General features: G+C 42.9%; 2 protein-coding genes across 4 annotated transcripts in view; one reads left to right on the top strand and one right to left on the bottom strand.

The window, feature by feature from the left end:
- Positions 1-118: 118 nt before the first annotated feature.
- Positions 119-5,102, top strand: HDDC2 (HD domain containing 2). The gene is made up of 5 exons (XM_010142904.1): positions 119-236; positions 879-981; positions 2,068-2,136; positions 3,683-3,821; positions 4,960-5,102. The coding sequence occupies exons 1-5, from the start codon at positions 178-180 to the stop codon at positions 5,052-5,054; spliced, it is 465 nt and encodes a 154-aa protein (XP_010141206.1). The 5' UTR covers positions 119-177; the 3' UTR covers positions 5,055-5,102.
- A 2,253-nt stretch (positions 5,103-7,355) lies between these two features.
- Positions 7,356-21,028, bottom strand: part of TPD52L1 (tumor protein D52-like 1) — a 25,017-nt gene continuing 11,344 nt past the window's right edge. Inside the window, exons 3-7 of one of the 3 annotated variants that reach the window (XM_010142905.1) lie at positions 15,593-15,694; positions 12,646-12,660; positions 10,357-10,395; positions 9,049-9,109; positions 7,356-7,487 (exon numbers count right to left, since the gene is read on the bottom strand). In XM_010142905.1, coding sequence (XP_010141207.1) covers positions 7,356-7,487; positions 9,049-9,109; positions 10,357-10,395; positions 12,646-12,660; positions 15,593-15,694 — 349 coding nt within the window. The remainder of the gene's footprint in view (positions 7,488-9,048; positions 9,110-10,356; positions 10,396-12,645; positions 12,661-15,592; positions 15,695-21,028) is intronic. The other 2 variants (XM_010142906.1, XM_010142907.1) reach the window with 2 other exon arrangements.

The raw sequence follows: 21,028 nt of genomic DNA on the forward strand, positions 1-21,028 counted from the left end.
TGCTGGAGCATGGAGGGCATGGTGGGGCACAGTTTCTGCTGGTGTCTCTGAAGCGAGGTCCTTCAAAACCTCAGGTTTTAATGCTGACATTACTGTGCCACTCTCCTCCCACAGAGAGTACCACGGACAGGATGGGTGTACAGGAACGTGGCGAACCCAGAGAGCGTGTCTGATCATATGTACAGGATGACCATGATGGCTTTGGTGACTGAAGACAAAAGCCTTAACAAGGACAGGTAGACTGGTTATCATGACCCTCTGCGGCAAAGCCACACCGTGTGGATTTTGACAGACTCAGCACTCAGCAGTCAGTAGAAAGGAGCCTCAGAAATCATTCAGCATAGAAGAGAAAGCATCATTATCATTGAATCAGTTGTCAGGTCCAGGAGGGGATCGTGCTTGCTTTGTCCCTTCAGGACCTGATGAAAATAGCAGAGGCTTTTTTGAGTATTCTGCTGCAGCTTGACACAGCTACAGAGTCAAATGGTAATACTGAATGTGGGATAGCTGTGGTTAGACTACCTTCTTCCTGTTGCCACGTTGATGTGACGTGTATTGTGTCATTAGTTAGTGCAGAATCTCCGAAAGCCAAGCATGCAAACGTGAAGTACCTTATTTTTGAATGCCACACTCTTGTACAAACGGCATTTATACTTGAGTATACTTCTACAAGCAGCAGTAGCTAGAAATGAAGAATTAAAATCATGTCTAGATGGAAACTAATTTCCTAAACAAAGTGAAAAATGTTACATAAAATTAAAAAAAATGTAAAATTAAGAAAACCTGTATGAGGGGGATAAATTATGCAGCCTCTTAGCTTTATGAATAGCAAGATACAATGCTGAATAACTAATTATTCTGTCTTTGCTTCTTATCAGATGCATACGATTAGCCTTGGTTCATGACATGGCTGAATGCATTGTTGGAGATATTGCTCCTGCAGATAACATCTCGAAAGAGGAGAAACACAGGAGAGAAGAGGTGTGGTCATAAGGCATGAAGCCACGTCTGCGAAGCATTCTGCATGTTTTTCATGTTCTGGTGTAGTGAAGAGACCATTATTTTGATTATGTATGTACAGTGTTACCAAGTACAGAGTTACCTAAGGAGAACCCTTGTAATCATCTTCATGTTGGCCATTCATTCCTGGACTGGCTGGATTTTTAGTAGCCTGAATTCATCATGTTGACCAGCCTTACCAGGAGGTGGGGAGCAGGGAGGAGGTGTACTGAGAAGGGGGGGTGACAGCTTGTGGCAGATCATCTGCATGATGCCAGATCAAGTGGTTGTGACAGAGACTTGTATTTGAAAACAGGACTCCAAACACGGGTGTCCTTTATTGTCATGAGTCTTTGAGTGCAGCACACTTAGAGTTACTGTATTTTTGGCCTTGTATGTACCCATATCGAGGTTTTGTCATGTCTGGTTTGTAGCATTATTTGAAGAACCTGGGGACCGCTCCTCCAGCTACAGCTAGAGGGCAACGTGGTGCCACAGCAACTCTCTAGAGGTTACGATTTTATCTTCAAAGAGCTTAAAAAAATGTTGCAGCGATTTCTGCAGGGTGATGCTGTGTTGCCTGCCTGCCAGCCACTATCCGTTCTCAGCCCTGCTAATGGGCATGTGCTAGCTGAGCGTTTGGGACTGAAGCTGCTTTTATGAACTGCACCGATAACTGGTTAAGTTAAAACGTGGCCTCTGCCAGTTAACTCTGGAAGGCAGAGCTGCTAACTGACGGCAGTTCCTTTGCATTTATTTGACTTGCCTGGTTTGCTCTGGGCTTCTTTTTTGGACTCTTACAGATACTGGGTGCACTTTCAGGTGGTTTTGCTTGTGTTTTATACTAGTTCTCTAACAATTTACTTGAGCAGCTCCTAAAAAAGATTGTTCATTCAGTGGTCTTATAGTTTCTCTAGCAGATTTATGTACACGTGTGCTTTAGAATAATGTACTGTGTAGTGTATGTTTCTACAAACTAGGTAACAAGTAGTTAATTCTTCAGGAAGGGTAATAAAAATGTGCTTGCTTTAAAAATGGATAAATGGAAACGGCTTCTTTTTTTTCCAGGCAGCTATGCAACAGCTGACCCAGCTTCTGTCAGAGGACCTCAGGAAAGAAATCTATGAACTCTGGGAAGTAAGCTCACCATTTGGTAATCCTTTGCTAAAATTCAGGGTGACCCACTATCCTCTTCCTTTTCACCTGTGAAACTGCATCATCTTATTGTGATCTCAGGCAAGGTAGATCTGTTCCCTTGGGAGATAAAGCTGATTGACAGTATGAGTGAAGGTCACTTGGAAATCCTTTTCCAGCAGAAAGCCCAAGCCTTGGCAAAACAGCCAGCTTCTGTCTTTGGTCTTGTTTCCAGATGAACCTGTCCAGAGCTTGGCTCATTCAACTGAAGGGAGGGTTGTCCTTTACATCCAGCTCTCTTGGATGCAAGTCTGGGGTTTTTACTACATCATCTCTTCTATTCACATCTGGCCTTTTGCAGTTCATCATCTTTTAATACGGGAAAAAAAAAATGGGAGCTTATAATGTATTTTCTGCTTTTTGTGCAAGTAATAATTTCTGCGGCTTCTATTTCTTTGTCATACAGCCTGTTAGGCTGAAATATTTACTAGTAACTTCGTTTTCAACTTAAGCGTGGTGTACTGACATGGAAGAGTGCTTTTCTACAAACGCCACGTTGCTGGCTGCTTTTGGGCACCTTACATTTCTGTATGGGAAAGTATCTTCTGTGCTCGAAGGTGATTTAACTTTTTGTATGTGAACTCATGCTGTTGACTGATACCTTTTATACTTGCAAACTAGGGATGACTAGATGATTTCCAAACAATTCCAGTTGATAATTACTGTGATTTGTCATCTTCTGGCATACAGTCGCGTGAGGACAAGTGCATCTGCAATCTCCTGTTCACATGTTGTTGCAGACAAAGAATTATGTATTTCTTGGACTCTGTGACGTGAAACTGTATTTTTTGCTGATAGTCCATCACTGGAAGCCAATGACAGCAAAATTGTTCAAGGTGGCTAGAAATGTGAATGACTCACTGGCATGTACTGATGATGATGGGAGAGAGGGAAAAGGTAGCAAAGAGATTAAGGGATTTAAGGGGTTTCTTTCCCTTCAGACTTCAATGACTCCCCTCCCTGTCTCCTAGGAGAGACATAAAGACATAAGCAGCTCAGAGGGATTAAGGAGTGACAGGGGAAATGTATAGAAAAAACCAGCAAGTGGTAGAGAAAAGTGCAAAATAGGTCTTAAAAATAAGTAATAGTAATAACGCCCAGGCACACACTATGGTAACTTGTAGCCCTTACCAGGCCTGAGAAGGTCTTTATATATGATATGTTGTTAAATGGAACCTATTCTTTAACTTGTATATCATGTAGGGTTGTCTCCATATCATCCCCAATTCAGCCAAAACACTTGGCATGTTTAGAGTCAGAGGATGCAAAAGAATTGCGTTCTCCAGCCCTATTACATTTAACAGGAATTTGGCACGTGCTTATTTCAAGAGTTTTGCTGAATAGCAATCTTGAAAACAAGAGTGAAAGACACGGCTGGTGTGAACATTCATGGAGTGGGTTGTACAAATGAAGAAAATTCTAGCTATACAAGGAGCTTCCAATCCTCTAATACAACAACATTTTTTCTCCTAACTGTGAATCTGTTCAGGAATATGAAAACCAGTGTACCGCAGAAGCCAAGTTTGTAAAGCAGCTGGATCAGTGTGAGATGATACTGCAAGCATTTGAGTACGAGGAGTTGGAGAAGACGCCTGGCCGGCTGCAGGAGTTTTATGATTCGACAGCTGGTACGAAATCTGGGCTTTTTTTTGTTTTGTAGATGAAGTGACAAGTACAAATTGCCTTTTACTTGAGACAGCACCAGAGCAAGCAAGAACTAGTTATTATACTCATTGCTCGAGTACCCTAAATATCGTGGGGGAAACTTCCTGCAGTATGAACATCCCTTACCCTGATCAGTAGGTATTGAGCCTGAATTTCTTTTGTGCCAAGTTCCTTTTACATCACTTTTTACCTGGAGAGAGGCCCCTCTTCCATTACACTTGCATGTGTTTAAGGATCACGCTATGACATCAGAGGGGGTGTAAAGGAGGCTTCAGCCTTCACTGATGCTCCAACAGCAACTTGTTTCTTCTCTGTGTTTTTGTTACGCCTGCATGAGCTGTGCTTTTGTGTGACCTGCCCAAGGTACACGTGAGTACCAGCTCAGCGCAAGGTTTTAGCACAATTATATTTTCTTATTCTGTCTACTGCTTTTGATCTTTTCCAAAATAAAATGATAGTTGAAAAGAAAAATAGGTAAAGTAATAGTCTCTGGTTTTTAGCAAGGTTATTGAACACCAGAAGAGGACTGTGACTCCATCCTGGGAGAAAACCAGGGACAGATACACTCAGGGCAAGGACCAGCAATCCCTGGACATAGTCCCCAGCAAGTCTCATTTATAACTTGTTGACTCCTCGGGGAAATAATAAGGTCTCTGAAATATGCAGTAATTTGATTAGAGAAGAAAAGGACAACACCAACCAAGCTGGAATACTTGGTTTTCTAAGTGACATCTTTGCTCTCTTACCAGCAATCAGTAACCTCAACTGAGCTGGTGTCTCAGGAGAACCTACAACACATACCCTGCACTGTAACTGGGGCAGTTTCCTGTAGGATACATAGTATGGTGTTATCTTGGTCAGGGCACATGCCTTTTTCAGATATAATGTGTCTTAACAGAGCACAAAGTATTTTTATAAGGTTTTTGGGAAAACCAGTTATTAACTACACTTGTAGATGGAATAAACTGGGAGTACTTTCTTAAAAGATGACATTTATTCTGAGCCTAAAGCACCATCACTGCTAACATTTCACTGACAGCCTTTCACACACAGCAAAATGAGAGCATGTTTAATTAACTTTCCCTTTCTTTTGTTTTGCAGGAAAGTTTGATCACCCAGAAATAGTCCACCTTGTATCTCTGATTAACACAGAACGGAATAAAAAAATAGCTGCTGCATCTCATCCCCATTCCTGAGGTCTCCCTGAACACTGTAGCTGTAATAAATACTTTGGTTTATATTCTCTGCGTTATTTTTCCTTCTGTAACATCACCAGTTCTGGCAGCAGATTTTTTTTTCCTCTGCATTCATTGCTGAGAATCTGGGACCACTTAGACAGGAACATGTGGGTTAGTCACCTCCCAGATCAGACATTGCATTAAGGGCAGGATCACATTTACCAGACAGAGTGTGCACCTGGAAAAGTGACATGCTGGAGACCTGGAGCTGGCTTCAGCCTCATGGCAAACTGGGTAGCATGATGCTAAATTCAGTAGGAAAGAGGTTGGGGAGGAAAGAGCAATAGGAAAGCTTGAGCCATGATGCCAGGGTGATAGAAAGGAAAGCAATAACAGTCTGCGGAGCCTCAGCTTCCTCAGTTTGGCTGCTGGTCCTCCTTAAAAGAAGGTCAGTGTTTTGAGACCTAGATGTTTTCTGTCATGTTGTTCACTTCGACTGAACATGGTTCAATTATTTTTCTCCTTTGAACTGCAAAATTTTCAAAATTGGGACACAGATTTCCATAGGGAATTTCCGGTCCAGAAGGAACTGAACAATCTTTAAAAACTGTAAGAATAGCAGATGACATCCTTGCAATTTACCTTGAGACAGAGCAAGGCTGAAAGAGGCTCTGTAATACTAGTGAGTACAGAGATTAAAAAATAGATCATCACAAAGTGTAAAAGAGTAAGAGAAATTTATTTTTTATATCAATAATTTACACAAAGTTGACCATTAATAGCATCTTCATTTAAATAAATCGATATTTATGCACAAAACCATGTAAAATAAACTAGCAAACTGTCACAAGAAAACTAGTATAAAATCCTAATTAGATTCACTTCCATGCTAAAAATCATATGAAAGAGGCATTTGCTATAAATGTCCAAAGTTAACTCACATCCAGTCAAGCATTACAAAAGGAATTTCAGCTTGGTAAAAACTAAAGCTACACAGGAAAATAATCACTTAAAGCCAAGTTTTCTCAGACGACCTCAAGCAGTTAGTGATACCAAGCTCACACCAATTTGAAGCACTGCATCCGTTTTGAACATAGCCAGACTGGTTTTCATCTTGTTGACTCGTGATTGGTGAAGTTGTGTTCATCTCAGTCTGGTGAACTGAGTGGTGCAACATGCAGCCCCAACAACATAAGCACTAGACAGCACGACAGCGTCACAAATGTGCTGCTCTCCCCTTACAAAAAAGGGTTAAAAGGATGCAAGAAAACATGCAGAATCAAAGCTGAGCCATAACAGGCTTGTGGTGACCAAGGTGATACAATGCGGGTGGTGCAATTACGTCCTGGAGTGAAGCACCACAAACTGTGACACCAAAAATGAAGTACCTACCCCTCCTGCATGCTGTATGATCCCAGGGCTCAGGTGAGCAGCTCTTAAATGTGGACTGAAGGCATCAGCTTGCTCACTTACAGCATGGCCTAAGCCAGGTGGTAGTTTTGTGTTCCTTCACTTAAAGCTGTATCTCAACTAAGGCTTATAAACCAACCTCCCCTTATTTTTGAGGGCAAGATAGAGGCAAATATTTTGGAGATTCCATCCACCCCCTTTCATTTGTAATTAACATACACTGCCAAGTTCCATCAAACCACAGAGAACAAGCGATGGAACATTTTTAAACCAAAGCTTCTCCAGCTACAGTGATGCCCTTAAACCAGCAGCTCTGGCCAGTTCAATTTGTGTCTGAATAAACTGTGCGTCTCTTCCTGTCCTTAAATCTGTTGCTAACGAGTGGCAGCCAACACCAGACTGTACCAGTGAAGGAGGAAAAACTTCTTGTGACAAGAAGTGATTTAGTTATGTTAGGAAATAACTCCTGAGCAAAGGGCACCTGGTATGGCTGGTAGACAGCTGGTATGGGGATGCTGCTGGCAGCAGAAGCCTTTGTGGAGCTCTAGGTCCATCTATCTGATGTGGCACTGAGGGGACTGGTAAACCAACAGGTAGAAAACAGAAAGCTAAAAGAAATAAGAAACAGAGACTGGGGGATTGTTGGAGGGAAGTTACGTGAAAACAAAAACTACTTAGGTCAAGTCATGCAGCATTTAGAGCATTACGAGTCAATGACTTGTGTGTGGTTTCTATGAGGTACAAAGTACCTGGCAATAAAATGGCCCAAATACAGAGGGTGGAAATGTTGCTCCAGCACAATGACAGGGAGTTCTCCAAAGCTGACAAAACCTCATTGCACAAGTTGCAGGGAGAGGCAGATCTAGAACTCACTGGCTGGGTAAGTCTCTAAAGAGAGCCCAGCGAGGTCTAACACTGAAGCTCCTCTTCACTCTCAGGAAGTCGAGTGCCTGTAAGAGAGCTCTGAGTGCTGGCATGGGCTGTGGAGCTGAGAACATCTTCAAAACTGCCCCCGAGGTGGCCTGTCCCACCAACCTTGGTCTGAAACAAGGCAAACAAAGAGAACAAGTTCCTCTGTGCACACTGTAGCAAGTCCCACATGCATTCCACCTCATGGCCACAGAGGGCTGGGAGCTGTTCCAAGCAGGCAAAGGACATCTAGGTTGGGATTTTAGAACAAAAGCTAAAAAAGTCAAATAAAGCCACTTCCTTCCTCCCCCAGTTACTAAACTTCCGGCTGCAGTCATAAAACCTGCCAGTGGCTGGTTGTCAGACAGTTAAAGGCACCAGTCTCCAGGCAGGTGCCAGGCAGGATCATAGATCCCACCAGTAAGCTTAGCACAGTTCTTTACACCAGTAGCTCATGATGGTTTCACTGTTTTTTCCCAGATCTTGTAGGCTGGGTAAGAGATAGGTATTAAAATGAACAGGTTCATTCGCTGAGTAAAGTGGCCCGTGGCCAGCAATGGTAATACCTAAACTGTACGGGGATGTCTAACAGAAGGACTGCAGTAACCAAAGAACTACACCAGCAGTTTGTGTCCCTTCAGGTATTTGCAGGTACCTGGACACTGATGGATAAAACTGCCCCCACAGCATGTTCCTGTGGAGGAAGAGCTGTCAGATTACATTAGTGAAACGTATGACAATGTGCTCACGGCTCATCTACTTTCAAAATGCTTCAGTTTGAAGAATTTATAAATAAGTATTAAAAATAAAACTCAGTACGACTAAATCTCTGAAATCAGAGTTTTCCTAGCAAAGACAGAACTTTATCTAATGATCTGGAAATGGTCAAGACAGAATCACAGAATCATCATCCGGCCGGAAGAGACCTCAAAGATCATCGAGTCCAACCGTTACCCTTACACTGCCAGGGTCCCTACACCATGTCCCTCAACACCAGATCCACACGATTTTTAAACACTTCCAGGGATGGGGACTCCACCACCTCCCTAGGCAACCCGTTCCAATGCTTAATAACCCTCACTGTAAAGAATTTTTTCCTAATATCCAACCTGAACCTCCCCTGGCGCAACTTAAGGCCATTCCCCCTCGTCCTGTCATTTTCGACATAGGAGAAGAGATTGACCCCCACCTCCCTACAACTTCCCTTAAGATAATTATAAAGAGCAATAAGGTCCCCCCTGAGCCTCCTCTTCTCCAGACTGAACAGTCCCAGCTCCTTCAGCCGCTCCTCATAGGACAAGTTCTCCAGACCCTTAACCAACTTTGTTGCCCTTCTCTGAACCCGCTCCAGCGGGACTAAGCAACCAAAAGACACTGCCCTTTTGACAGCTGGGTTGTCTTGGTAAGAGAGTGTTTCTTCATGGTCTAACTTCCCGATATGCCCTCTCAAAGCTGAATCAAGCCTGAAAACACAGCAAAACTTCTTACTCCATCCTAGAACTGTAGATTTTTTTAGTAACAAAGCAGAGAAGTAATATTTTTTTGCATATTGCTTTCAGTGCTTTCCATCAGTGCTCTTGAAGTTCCATGAAATTCTTGATGGAATTTGTTTTAAATTGGTCTCCTGTACAAATGACAGGAACAATTAAGCTGCCACACTTCAACACACAGTAACTCTACCTCTAACCTTTACCTTAAGGCTTGTGACAGTGGTCTCAACCTTCTCTTCAAATGACTTGAATGTTGGAGAATTCCTGGGAGAAAAGGTTGAAGGAAAGAAGAGTGAGTTGCAAAGGTCACGGGCTAACTCCACAATCTGATCAGGCAACAGTGCTAGGGCAGAAGGAAGGCTGGCAACACAAGGCCATAGACCAATCAGGTACAAGCAGTGCTCCGCCTCTCAAATCAAATTACAGTATTTTCTAGCTACAAATCTGCAAAAACAGAGCCTGCCTAGTAACTGAAACCAAACAGTGAGTGACCTGCCTACCCTCGGGTATATTTATCATGTTCTCAGAAGGACCACCAGAGAATGCTGGCTGTAGCACTGCACTTACACACACTTCCAACACAAGTGCTATTGCTGTTCAGTGTTCCAGTTCATCCTCTTTCACATTCTGGGAACTTACTAGGAGTGTGATGATGGTCTCAATTTCTGCAAATGAATTTACATCAAATCCCTCAGACTACATTAAACTGACCCTACTTTGAAGAAAGGGCAAACAGAAGCCAGTTGGAAAGATAATGCAGATTTACTTTTCTTTCAATAGGTGACAAGTTCTTCGTAAGACAAGAAGTTTCTCTCTCCTTTGGACCCCAAGTTTGACTTACATTTGCCCCACTGGTCACACTGCTGAATGCTTTCCTTCAGCTATCCACTCACTGAAGCTGAATGTATTAGCATCCATCACAACGCAAGAGATTTGTTTTCCCCATGTGCTTGGTAGGGAGTGGGGATATTCATATATTTCAAGGCCAAGGGGGTAAAAAGAAAGCTGGATCCTAATTTTATTGAAAACCGTCAGAGCTCTACTTGAACAGACATCAATATTTGGCTGCAGTTAAGTAAAGCAGGATTATAGCCATTAAAATATAAAAGCACTCATATCAAATCCTTCCACAGAAGCATGATCCAAAGCATGCTGGAGTGGAAAGCATCTCTGATGTTAATGGGCTTTAGATGATATTCTAGAGATGGCAAAACAACTGAATTTCAGATTCAGTAACACAAACCTGGCAACAATCGACTACCCAAATACCTCCCAGAACTGCTCCATTTACTCAAAGGCTTGTCCAAGAGATTAAACCGTTAATACAATTAAGAGGCAAACCCCACAGATGGCCTGTCCCGCAGCCCTTATCTACATGAGTAACCTTAATTGATTGAAGTAGGTCAGCTCATACATTTTAAAACCTGCAGGATCAGGATCAACGTCTGGCAATCCCCCCTCATCACACTGCTGAACATCACCATAGGATGAAAATACGGGTAGTGTTTTACCTCATTGCAGGCATGCTCATCGAATGGCGAATCGAGTAACTGTGGGATGAAAGCAAAAGATAAAGGGGAAAAGCTGTAAAATCCAGCTTGCAACAGAATTATAACATATCACTTCTCTTTCTCAATTCACTTTAAAAACACACAGATCTTTTCAAGAGTGCTGGTACTCTTCCTCTCCCATTGGCAACAGCTTGTCAAACTTGCCTGGGAGTTCCAGCTCACTTTCAGCACTGCAGATCTTACCACCACATTCTCTTACCAGCTGGTCAGCAATTCAAGAGGGCTCAAAAGAATGATGCAGTGGAACTCCAGGCAATACCCATTTAAAGGGCACAGCCCCCTGCCATCTGCAGAGACAGGCAGCTGGTGACAAGGAACAGCAACAGAGGGTAAGCTCTTTGCTGGGCAAGTGCAGTATGCCTCACACCTGGGAACACGAACAGAGCCGGTTCTCAGCAACAGGTAGGTCAGCAGGCCATGGGCCTCTGTTGCCCATGTACAACATACACAGTCCAAACAGCCAGCACTTCCCACGGCTCCTGTCCAGGTCTCCTTGCCATGCTTACTGCCTCAGACTTGAACTGTTGCAAGGTTGGGAAGCAGAGGATGGAGCCTCTGCCCCACACAAAGATCACCAAACCCCTTGCACACACTAACCCTGCCAATCCTGCCCTCTAACTGCTTGACTGGCATTAGTTGTATTCTGAGGCACCAAAGCCTCTGCTATCACAGCATCACCTACTGCTGCTGCGAAGCATCAAGCCTGTTTGGAATAGGAATCTTTACTTGAAGCATGAAACCTGTCCATAAGTAGATTTAGATCTGAACATAAGTAAATTGTGCACTGCAGGAATAGGTATTGTTTCCAAAACCTGTGCACAGCTGCTTCCTGTGGTGACTGACAGCTGCAGCCTGGCCTGACCAAGAATAGCAAGAGCTCTACCTGAAGGGACACCAACATTTGGCTGTAATCAAGCAATGCATGATTATAGCATTAAAAAAATGAAAGCTGTCCTATACACAGCGTATGCGTTTGTTCTAAACCAGGTACAAATTCAGAGCAGCACTGCCTGTATACACACAGCAGACTTTTTTCTTTCTTCCAGATTAAAGATTCAGGGATGGAGGGGAGGAAAGCTACTCGGCAAGCAAGTGGGACAGAGAGATCTTACACAAGCTGTTTGCTGTTGCCTGTATTTTAAGGCTTCTGCTAAGCTCAGACAGACCAGAACTCAAGAGCAGACAATGCAAATGTTTCATGTTCTATTTTTCACACCACTTCTAAGAATCAGGAACTATTAGCCCAAACATTTCACAAGTGCAGCAAATCTTTAACAAGTCAAATTAAACAAGCGTGCTTGCCATTTCAGTCCTGTAACCCATGACAAATAGACAAAAATAAGAGTTTGGAAGTGTTTCAGCTTAGGCTGCTCCTCTTCTAAAGGCAAAACCATTCTAAATATTAAGGTTTAAGAACATTACACTGTGCCAAATTAAATTCACTCATCTCAGAGATGGCATGTGACAGCCAATACTTCATGACTCTTATTGAGTTCATCTTTTACTTTCTCTGAAGAGGCAACAATGCAAGTTATAGGAACTGTGACAACATCTTCCTTCCCTAGAAACCTAAAACATTATGCTTTTTAAAGACCTGTGTCTGTAACGGTGATCAGTGCAGAGGCAGGGAACAGAGATCCTTCACAACAAAGGTCACTAACCACTACATTTTGGGTTCATGTCAGATGATAGGAAGGTCAATCTATGCCCCATTTTGAAGTTCTCAGTGAAGTACGAGACCACACAGCTGAACAGAAAGTGGTTCTTGAGCTGTCCTGCACACGGGCAATGCTGAAGGCCAGGGGGACTGTGGGAGACGCAGGGCTGGTTAGCACCTCTGCTGTGTGAACTGGCATAGAGCCAGACTGCTTACAGAATCCTTGGGCACACACAGAACTGTTTCATAGCTCCTCATACACTGACATGCTTCAGAGCATCAATAAATTCAAGAAACTCTTTAATCACATTAAGAACTTGGCCTACTATTGGAATTTTTCCAAGACTCAAGACTTAAGGAGTTGCCATGTACACTTCATGACTAATGCATGTTTTGCTTTTCCCATTGTACTCACCTGCTGTAAAAACAAGGCATTACAGTTTAAGTACCACATGTTTTTAATCATATATAGCAATACTATATATGAAAGGAAAGAAGTTACTGCATTACATTCCATAAAACAAATCCTGTCAAACACAGAGGCAAAATCCACGGAGAGTAACATGTCTTACCTAATTGAATGAGATCTGTGGTGGACGCACAAGGAAAGAAAAGCAAGAGTTAAAAGTAATATGAAATTGCAACAAAAATATACATATCTGTAGCATGTCAAACTGCCTGAGGAGAAAATCACAATCATTTGCATCCAAATCTTGATGCTGGAATTCCCTCTGGAATGTGGATCAGCTAAGATTCCTCCAGAGCAAAAATTTCACATGCTCCTTCATTGCACAGTCACTCTGTGTGCAAAGAACAGGAGTTTTGTCTGCTATACTCTGTGTTCTTTTCATCAGGTCAGATTTAAACAATGGTAAATTAAAAAATTTCAACTGGTTTCCCTCCCAAAATCCTACCTTAATCTCTTTAAAGAGAAAGCATAGGTAAACTGGAATTTTACACATAGATCAGCAGCAAATGTCTTCCCCCCCCATCATCTCTCAGTTGAGAAGGGTATGGAACAAATAAGGGCTTTTTAATTCCCAAAATGACGTTTTCTAAAATACTTGTTCCTTGTTGGAAACAACACCTGAAACACTTCGACACTGTTTTCCAGCTCACAAGAAACTTAATGCAGGCAGTAGAACTAGGGGAGACACGCTGGTACACAATACTCAAAGGACATCATTAAGGTTCCAAAGCGAAGAAATGACGAGGTTAGCAGCCTCTCCTTTGATTGTGTTACAGATGAAATCTTTAATTACAACCCACTTTAGAGGAACACCTGCCTCACACAGCAAGACAGCTACAGTGTGCACATTTAAACATCCCTTCAATGCTCATTTCTCACATCTTTTTCCAGTGTGTGGTGTGATACATTATTTACTGCATCATATTCACACTTTGCTCTGAAGAAAAGCATTGATTTCTTCAGGGTTCATCATCACGTATACTGGTGCTTCTCAAGCCTTCATGTATTTATCCCTGTAACATTTCTGCTTAGACCAGCTTAACACATGCCACTGCCATACACAGCCTCCTTCTACTACCTGCTGCCTCCCAGGAACAGCCAAGCCCCTTCTCCACACTAATGCTGACACTTGCAGAGCCATACGATACAGAAATCTGCAGAGCCCCAAAACCCAGCACAAACTGAGGGGCAAGAAATGAGAGAAAAAACCTACTTCACTCATCAGTAAAGGAAGTGCTGATGAAATTACTCTCTAAAGCAAGACAATCTCAGTATTTCTTTTATATGAGATATTGGAGATGCATAGGTTTATGAATGGATATGACAACTACAGTATTTCAAGGAATTTATCTCCCAATGAGTTTAGCAACAGTTTTAAGTGCCCAGAACATCCCTAGAACACAAAAATCCTGGAAGTGCACAGCAAAGGGCTGTGCAGGAACACCACCACCATCCCAGCAAAACTCTGTATCACGTCTGTACTCTACACAGATGTGTAGCAGGAGCCACACTGAGGTGTTAGCGTAACCTCTACTGCTGAGGGATCTAAGCCCGCACTACTGCCCTGTGAGTGACTTGTGACTCCCCTCTTCCCGTTTGCCTTCCTTCTCTATGTCAGAAAAACATTAGAGACAATATGAGCTGTGGGCAGAGAAGCAACAGAAAGTCCTGGTGGTATATCAGTGGTCAAAAGAGCTATTCATGAAGAATCCATTAGCTTAACTACATTATTAGCATCTGCCTTGTGTCCTGAAGCAAAAATATCTATATACTGCTTTTACACACATTTCTGGTAGTTCTAGTAACCTGATAATATTAAATAGAATGTGTTCCAACTTTGCTTGTAAGAGACCTTACAAACACTAATAACCAAAACAAAATTTAGAAGATGTAAAATGTCAGTGATTCCTCGTGCACAAAATTAATGAGAGAGCTGTGGCACTGGGAAGCTGGGGTGGGGGTGAAAGAGGACAGCAACTGCATGAAAAGCACTCTGACCCCAAAGGGTGGGTTTTCTGTCCTTTGGGACACACAGAATTTTGTCATTTTTCTTAACTGTAGATTTAACCTTCTTGAATTCTAACACAGCAAAATGGCACATTCAGGGGAGTCTGTCTGGCTTGTGGCTGATATGATAGTTTAGTAGTATTTTTAGAGATAATACAAGGTGAAAATTAAGACTCTGCATCTTCATAATAGAAATGTGTTTCATGTGGTGCTCTGTACAGTTGACCTAGAGGGCAACCTGGAAAAAAGAATTTTGTTTCACACAGAAGGTAGGCTTCAAATATTTCGAGTCAAGCTGACTACAAATCTTTTCAGAACTACCACTGCCACAGGCAGGGAGTAAGACTGCTGGACATATATCAAGTGTCTGCCTGGAATGAAATCAGAACAGGGATTTGTATCTGGATGCCATTGGTGACTATCAGCCTTAATGTCTAACGCAGAATTAAGCCAGAGTCATATGTGTATTTAGATCAGCACTACGGGAGGGGGCAGTGATAATCCATATACAAGATCACCAATATAAAATGATCTGGATTAGCAAACAAGCAATGAACAAAAAAACCCCTGGCTCCTTACAGCTGACCCCCCAAACATGGCTGGCACTGGAGTGGGAGATTTTTAAAACCAGACCATTTAAATGATAATATTTACAGCACCACTCCACACAGAACCGCACCTGCCAAGGTCTGAGGCCAGCTTTGCTGGTGAGGCAGACATACTGACCATTACTCCAGATTTAGGATGTTCAGCAGATTCAGAAAGCCCAAGTCATGCCATGCTTGATGTAACTAGTGGACACTGGCTATACTGGTTGCTGCTTCATCATTAAGTGTCAAGAAAGCTCTCCTGAGAACCGAACTGAAAACAGTAAGTATCGACAAAAAATGGCAGTGCTGGTAGGTCATATTTTCCTGAAAAATAAATAACATACTCTGACTACAAACTACTTGAACCTTTAAAACTTTAACAGAGAAGGAAAATAACAGATGACTTATACTTCCTGTCCTCAAAATACGACCAGAAGCAGCAGATCCCTGTACCTCATATCTCCAAATTTCTTGCTGATAGCAGTTCCTACATTGCTGATAGCTGCTGTTGCTTTTTGTCCTGCGTGGCTTAGGGTTTCATGTGTTTTCTTGTAACTGGAAACAGAACAGAGAACAGAAAGAGTGGTATTAGAAAAGAGAGGCTAGACTCCCCTGCAATTAATTCACTTCTCCCTTATCTCCACATCTTGAAGTCCCATCCATTGAAAGGTTAAGAAACATAACAACAGTAGCACAAAACAAATGGTGAAGACATTTCTGCACAGCTTCCTGAGGGCAATTTAATCCCAACATGAGCAAAATGCTCTCCAGAGCAAGCAACCTTACACTGTGCTTCTCCCCTCTGCAGATAACATCCCCTGAGGGCGGCTCAGCACAAGCTGTTCAAAAGCAGAACATAAGGATTTGTTGAATACCTATTTGACATAATTTCTGGAAATTTACATCAAAGAAACATTCCCACAGCAGACTCCGACTTGGTAGTCTGCTGTCTAAGGCACAGAAAAGAATCAGGGCATACATAGACACACGTTCCTCCATGCATACACTGATTAGGTACATTTAGAGACACTTCACAATGATGTGCGATATTTCAAATTGGACAAAATTTATCAAATCTGTTTCCACATGCCACAATTGTACTTTTTAAAAAAACGTCTTAAAAGGAAAGGAGGTTTTGGCAGAGACAGAGAAAGAAAGATGAAGAGTTAAACAGTGACTGCATATTCTAAACAGCACCGAATCCTTTCAGGAATCATTCCTTTCCTATATAGCACACACATCCAAACACAGGATCATCTTAAGTTTCCTGATCCAGAATATCTGCTCTGGCCCACATGGGCTCTTCAGTGCAGTTAAGCTCATCATCATGGCTTGGCTTCGCAAACGAAGATCTGGGAAGGGCTTTTCCCACGCTCACTGCAAGCGATGAGTGCACCCTTCGGGCCTGCGCGGTGGATTTTTTAGGTGAGGCGCAGTGTGCGCAGAACTGGCTCCACCCTTTACACCTGAGGTTCATCTGCCAGGGCCTAGCGAGCTTGGACGGTGACAGCGAAGTCCTCGGGTCGTAGGTTTGGTTAGAGTGTCCTTCTCTTAGATGATGGATGCCTTACAGGGCTAAATGAGCTCCATCTGCCCGGGTTTGGAGTCAGAGTTGTCCTTCTCCTAGGATGGTTGCCCGAAGGCTAGTGAGCCCATCCTGCCTGTGGACACACTTTGTCTGACCCTTCAGCTGAGACCTGTCTGGCTTGGGAGACCCCACCGGAGGCACATGCCACCACCAGCACAGCTCTCAACCTCACAAGGGCACGCAAGCTCCTTCCCCACGGCAAGGGGGTGCCCGTGAAAGAGTCGCTGCTCTACCTCCGGACATCACAGACCCGGGCAAGGGGCGGCCAGGGCCTGCCAAGAACGGGAGTCCTGGAGGGGGAGTTAAGCTGCATTCTCGGAACAATCCCCAAGCTTGTCTGCACAGATGCTTTTTTGCTGAGTAAACTAACTCTGAGGCTTCCAGCTGAGACAATGATCTGATGCTATTCCCAGTGACACAGACCAGCTCAGAATTAGAAGCACTGGCCTAGTAACAAAAGGAGAGCACATGATAATCAGTCTTGTATCCCATGGTGAGTGTTGGCAGACAAGAAATGAAGAAATGATCATGAAAAATTCAGAAATACAATTCTACCGGTTCCGATTCGCCTTTGAACAAATTCTGTATACCAGAGATTAATGAAAAAAAATCCTGCTATTTCCTGAAACAGATAATTTTCTTCTTACCTTTTAGTATATGAAGGCAATGTGACTTTGTGGAGACAGGTGGGGACATAAGGGAAGATTAAAACTTGCAATACGGTGCATTGCATTTTATGCTGGGTCCTTTTCACCTTAGCAACACTTACTGCTCATGGTCCCCTGCCGAGGGCTGGGGTTTACAAACCACAGGTTAGGAGGCAGATGCCAAGTAGCACTCTATTCTTTTAACAATTAATTTTTCCCAACGCAAATACTTAGATTTTATGTTTCTAAGCCACAAAATATCTTACAGACTGCTGACCTAACAAGTTCTAAAGGTGCCAAGTGGAACGGTTCCTTCCATGAAGGTGCAGGTCTCCGTTTCCACTGACTAGCAAGGCAGTCTACAGGAGACAGATTAGGCCAAATCTCTAAAAACCAATAGTTAGATGAGCTGAAACGATCACGTGCACAATGGTGCACGACAACAGGGGCTAAACCATTGCAGTGGTGACATAAGGATCGTAATTAGAAAGGCAGGAGCCCTGGTTATGCCCATGTCATTTCTTCTGGCAGAATGCAAAGAAGGTCAAAAAGGTTGTTTGCAGTGGGTCTCCTTTCTCCTCAGCCCCTCTGTACATCCCCCAACACAGCAAGGTCGCAATGCTTCTACTTCACTGAGGCTTAACTAGTTTAATAGCTGTCAGTGGACATACTCTCATATAAACTAGGGTGGGATAAGACCCTAAACCAGACATTTATGATTCTTCAGCCAAACGATGAGCATCCAGCTTTTTGGTAAGTGTTGCCTATGGAAATAACAATGACAAAAGAAAATTAAATATTCTAATGCCTGTGGGTTTATATATAAATAAATTTATATATGGGCTTTTCTTAACATGCCTACATTATTGCATACAAGTCTTTAGACATTTTCCTAAGCAAGAAGTTTCCTAAAGCTTTCAGAAAGTGGAATTTTGCTCACAACAAAATGAAGTTCAGTACTTGACATACAGGTCTAGAAGGCCCTCAGTAGCAGAATCTATTTATGTGCAGGTTGACTATACATAGCAAAATGTCGCACATATATCCTTCTGAACCAATTTTTTTAACACCTTGGAGTTCATTTTATTCACAGACATATTTAGGTTTATGAAAAAACATCTCCATGTCTTCCTGAAGGTTCTCCACACTGTGTAAAACTGTCCCCAAGACCCCATACAGCAGAGACACTCAGCTTTCAAGGAGTAACATGAGAGTCCCCTTTGTATTTCTGAACATTATGTTGGTCACAACACACCTTCTTGGGAACTGGCTGAAACCACACTGATCTTGGCATTCTGACTAATACTGTGTTTTCTCTGTGAATCCCATAAACCCAACATCCTCCCCAGTATTCCCACTAGCAAGGAAGACAGACACTGCATTTACGTTCCTAATGCTTTTGACATTACACAACAGTGTGAATCCAGCTAAGATTGTTACACATCTGGTCTTTTTATCAGCACCAACTGCAGCAAAAATGGCTTTTGACATGATCCCCTCCTCCCTCCAGCAATGCTGGAGAGGAGCTTTCAGACACAACAAAATAATAAATGTGTTGCAGCACAACATGTAAGACAGCAGAGACAAGAAACAGTACTTTGCATCTTAGTGGAGCTCTCTGCTAGCTTGAAAACCAACCCCCCTCCATTCCTGCCTCTTCACCATTAGCATATCATCATGCCTTCCTCCAGCAAACAATCCTTCCATGGTGCACGCTGCCTTACTGGAGTTAGCAATGCTCTGTACTGACACACAGCACAGTATTCTGGCTCTGATTTTTTGTTTTGGTCATAGTTATGTCATATTACTTGATACCTTGCCAAACACTAGTAACAATGATCTCTCTGACCTCCGGCAATCTTTTCAGTTGTAGGTAGCATTAGTAAGCTGGTCCAGCAGCTTTCACATCCTTGTTAGCAGCTTTGTTTTAACACACTGAACAGCCTAATTTTCAGAAGCCTTTAAGAGCTGGAATAAAGTTAGATATTCCAGGTAAGACCTAGAATAAGTGCTGCATGTACAGCACCACCTGTTCCAGCATGCTGAGGCATCTCCAGCACCTGCCACTCTCAGCATGGCACTCCAGCGTGGCCACTGCTGGAAATCATTTGGCAAGAACCAAGCACCCAGCTCACCATGACGGGTGACAGCATCTCTGCAGCTGTATTTCAGCCCATGGCTGGCTGACAACGACCTTGAACCCTGAGGCAGAAACACTCCAGCAGAAACAAACTCATGACAATTTAGGACACAGATTCAAGAAATACCCCTGTCCATGGAACCCACAGTGTTCATTTCTTCATGAATATGTCATTATGCTCTATGCCTTCCTCACACTGGCACAGAGGCACCACACCCACCCCGAGATCAACAGCATTATGCCAGATAGCCAGCAGCATCAGGAAAAGCAGGAACAAGCTGCTTGGTTTATGCAGTCACAGTAGGAATGCCTTCTCTTTTCCTATGGTATCTACACAAACATCACAGCAGAGAAGAATTGCTGAAGTGGCTAAGGGGAATGACATTCCATGCTTTTCACTTAGCAGTAAATATTGACAGGTATTTTATAGACCAGAAGGGTTAAACAAACACAGTACGTTAATTGCTATCACTTACAAATAAAACTCACCCTTGTGATTCTGAATCTTTATGTGACATGCACCCACAAATTTCAGCCATTAACTTCCCATTATCATTTAATTTTCAAAACTGCTTATTTCTTTAGCAAATGCCATTGTTCATAAAGCTGACCATAGAGGCTCTGGCAAAATATTCAGATATTGCCGTTATATTCTGATAATATGCCCACCACATTTAAAAGACGCTTTAAAGATAGCTCACCTCTCTACAGCTGTAACATACTCATCAGGCAAAGCAGAGGTGCAGCACATTTTGACTGCAAACCTGACGGTTTCATATCCCGCATTTAGGTGGCAGTACCCAATGGCAAGCTGGTCTCACCAGCTGGTTTTTACAGCCAGTGAAAGCAAATGAAAGAAGATATTGTTTAATAAAACGCAATGTGCAAAGGAAATACACGCTTCATATAGAATCCAGCCAGGCAACAGATGTACGGAGAGGTGAGAGAACTGGGCTTTGAACTGACTGAGACCATCTGCAGGGTGACACAGGCTCATCATACTGCATGCTAGTCAACCTCAGCTCAGTACAGAACTGCCCTTCACACAGCAGAGCTAAATCTAACCTTGCTTCACAGGGGCAGCACACAGGCTGCTGACAGAGGCAGGCTACAAATGGAATACTCGTGTTTGGCGTGGCAGGCTGCACACTGGACCCACCAACAGTGACCTACACAGAATTTAAATCCAGCTTCTGTAAAATCAGAGCATCTGCTAATGAGCATGTGTTCATTCAGCATTGTCCCTCTCCATCAATGCTTGCTGGCAAAATCAATCCACTTGAGAAACCCTCTTCTGTGATGAAGCTTGCACAAGATGCAGCAAAACACAATTAACAACAAAACCACACAGCAGAGCACAGCCTGGTAGCACAAGCCATGACCTATGGAGCTCAAGGCTGCTCAGTTTTCAAACCACTCATTGCCTTGAGAATGGCATTTCTGGAACTGATGAAAAGCACCTGAATCTCTGAGAAACTCTCAGCTAGAAACCTTTTTCTGTCTATTTGGGGGGG

The sequence above is a fragment of the Buceros rhinoceros genome, unplaced genomic scaffold (genome assembly GCF_000710305.1).
Source record: "Buceros rhinoceros silvestris isolate BGI_N320 unplaced genomic scaffold, ASM71030v1 scaffold23899, whole genome shotgun sequence".
Taxonomy (NCBI): domain Eukaryota; kingdom Metazoa; phylum Chordata; class Aves; order Bucerotiformes; family Bucerotidae; genus Buceros; species Buceros rhinoceros.

Bases quoted from the DNA above. Each gene is read 5' to 3' on its own strand.
- HDDC2 (XM_010142904.1), top strand. From the start codon at position 178: ATGTACAGGATGACCATGATGGCTTTGGTGACTGAAGACAAAAGCCTT. The intron at 982-2,067 runs GTGTGGTCATAA...TTTTTTTTCCAG, and splicing joins AGAAACACAGGAGAGAAGAG to GCAGCTATGCAACAGCTGAC. The intron at 2,137-3,682 runs GTAAGCTCACCA...GAATCTGTTCAG, and splicing joins AAATCTATGAACTCTGGGAA to GAATATGAAAACCAGTGTAC.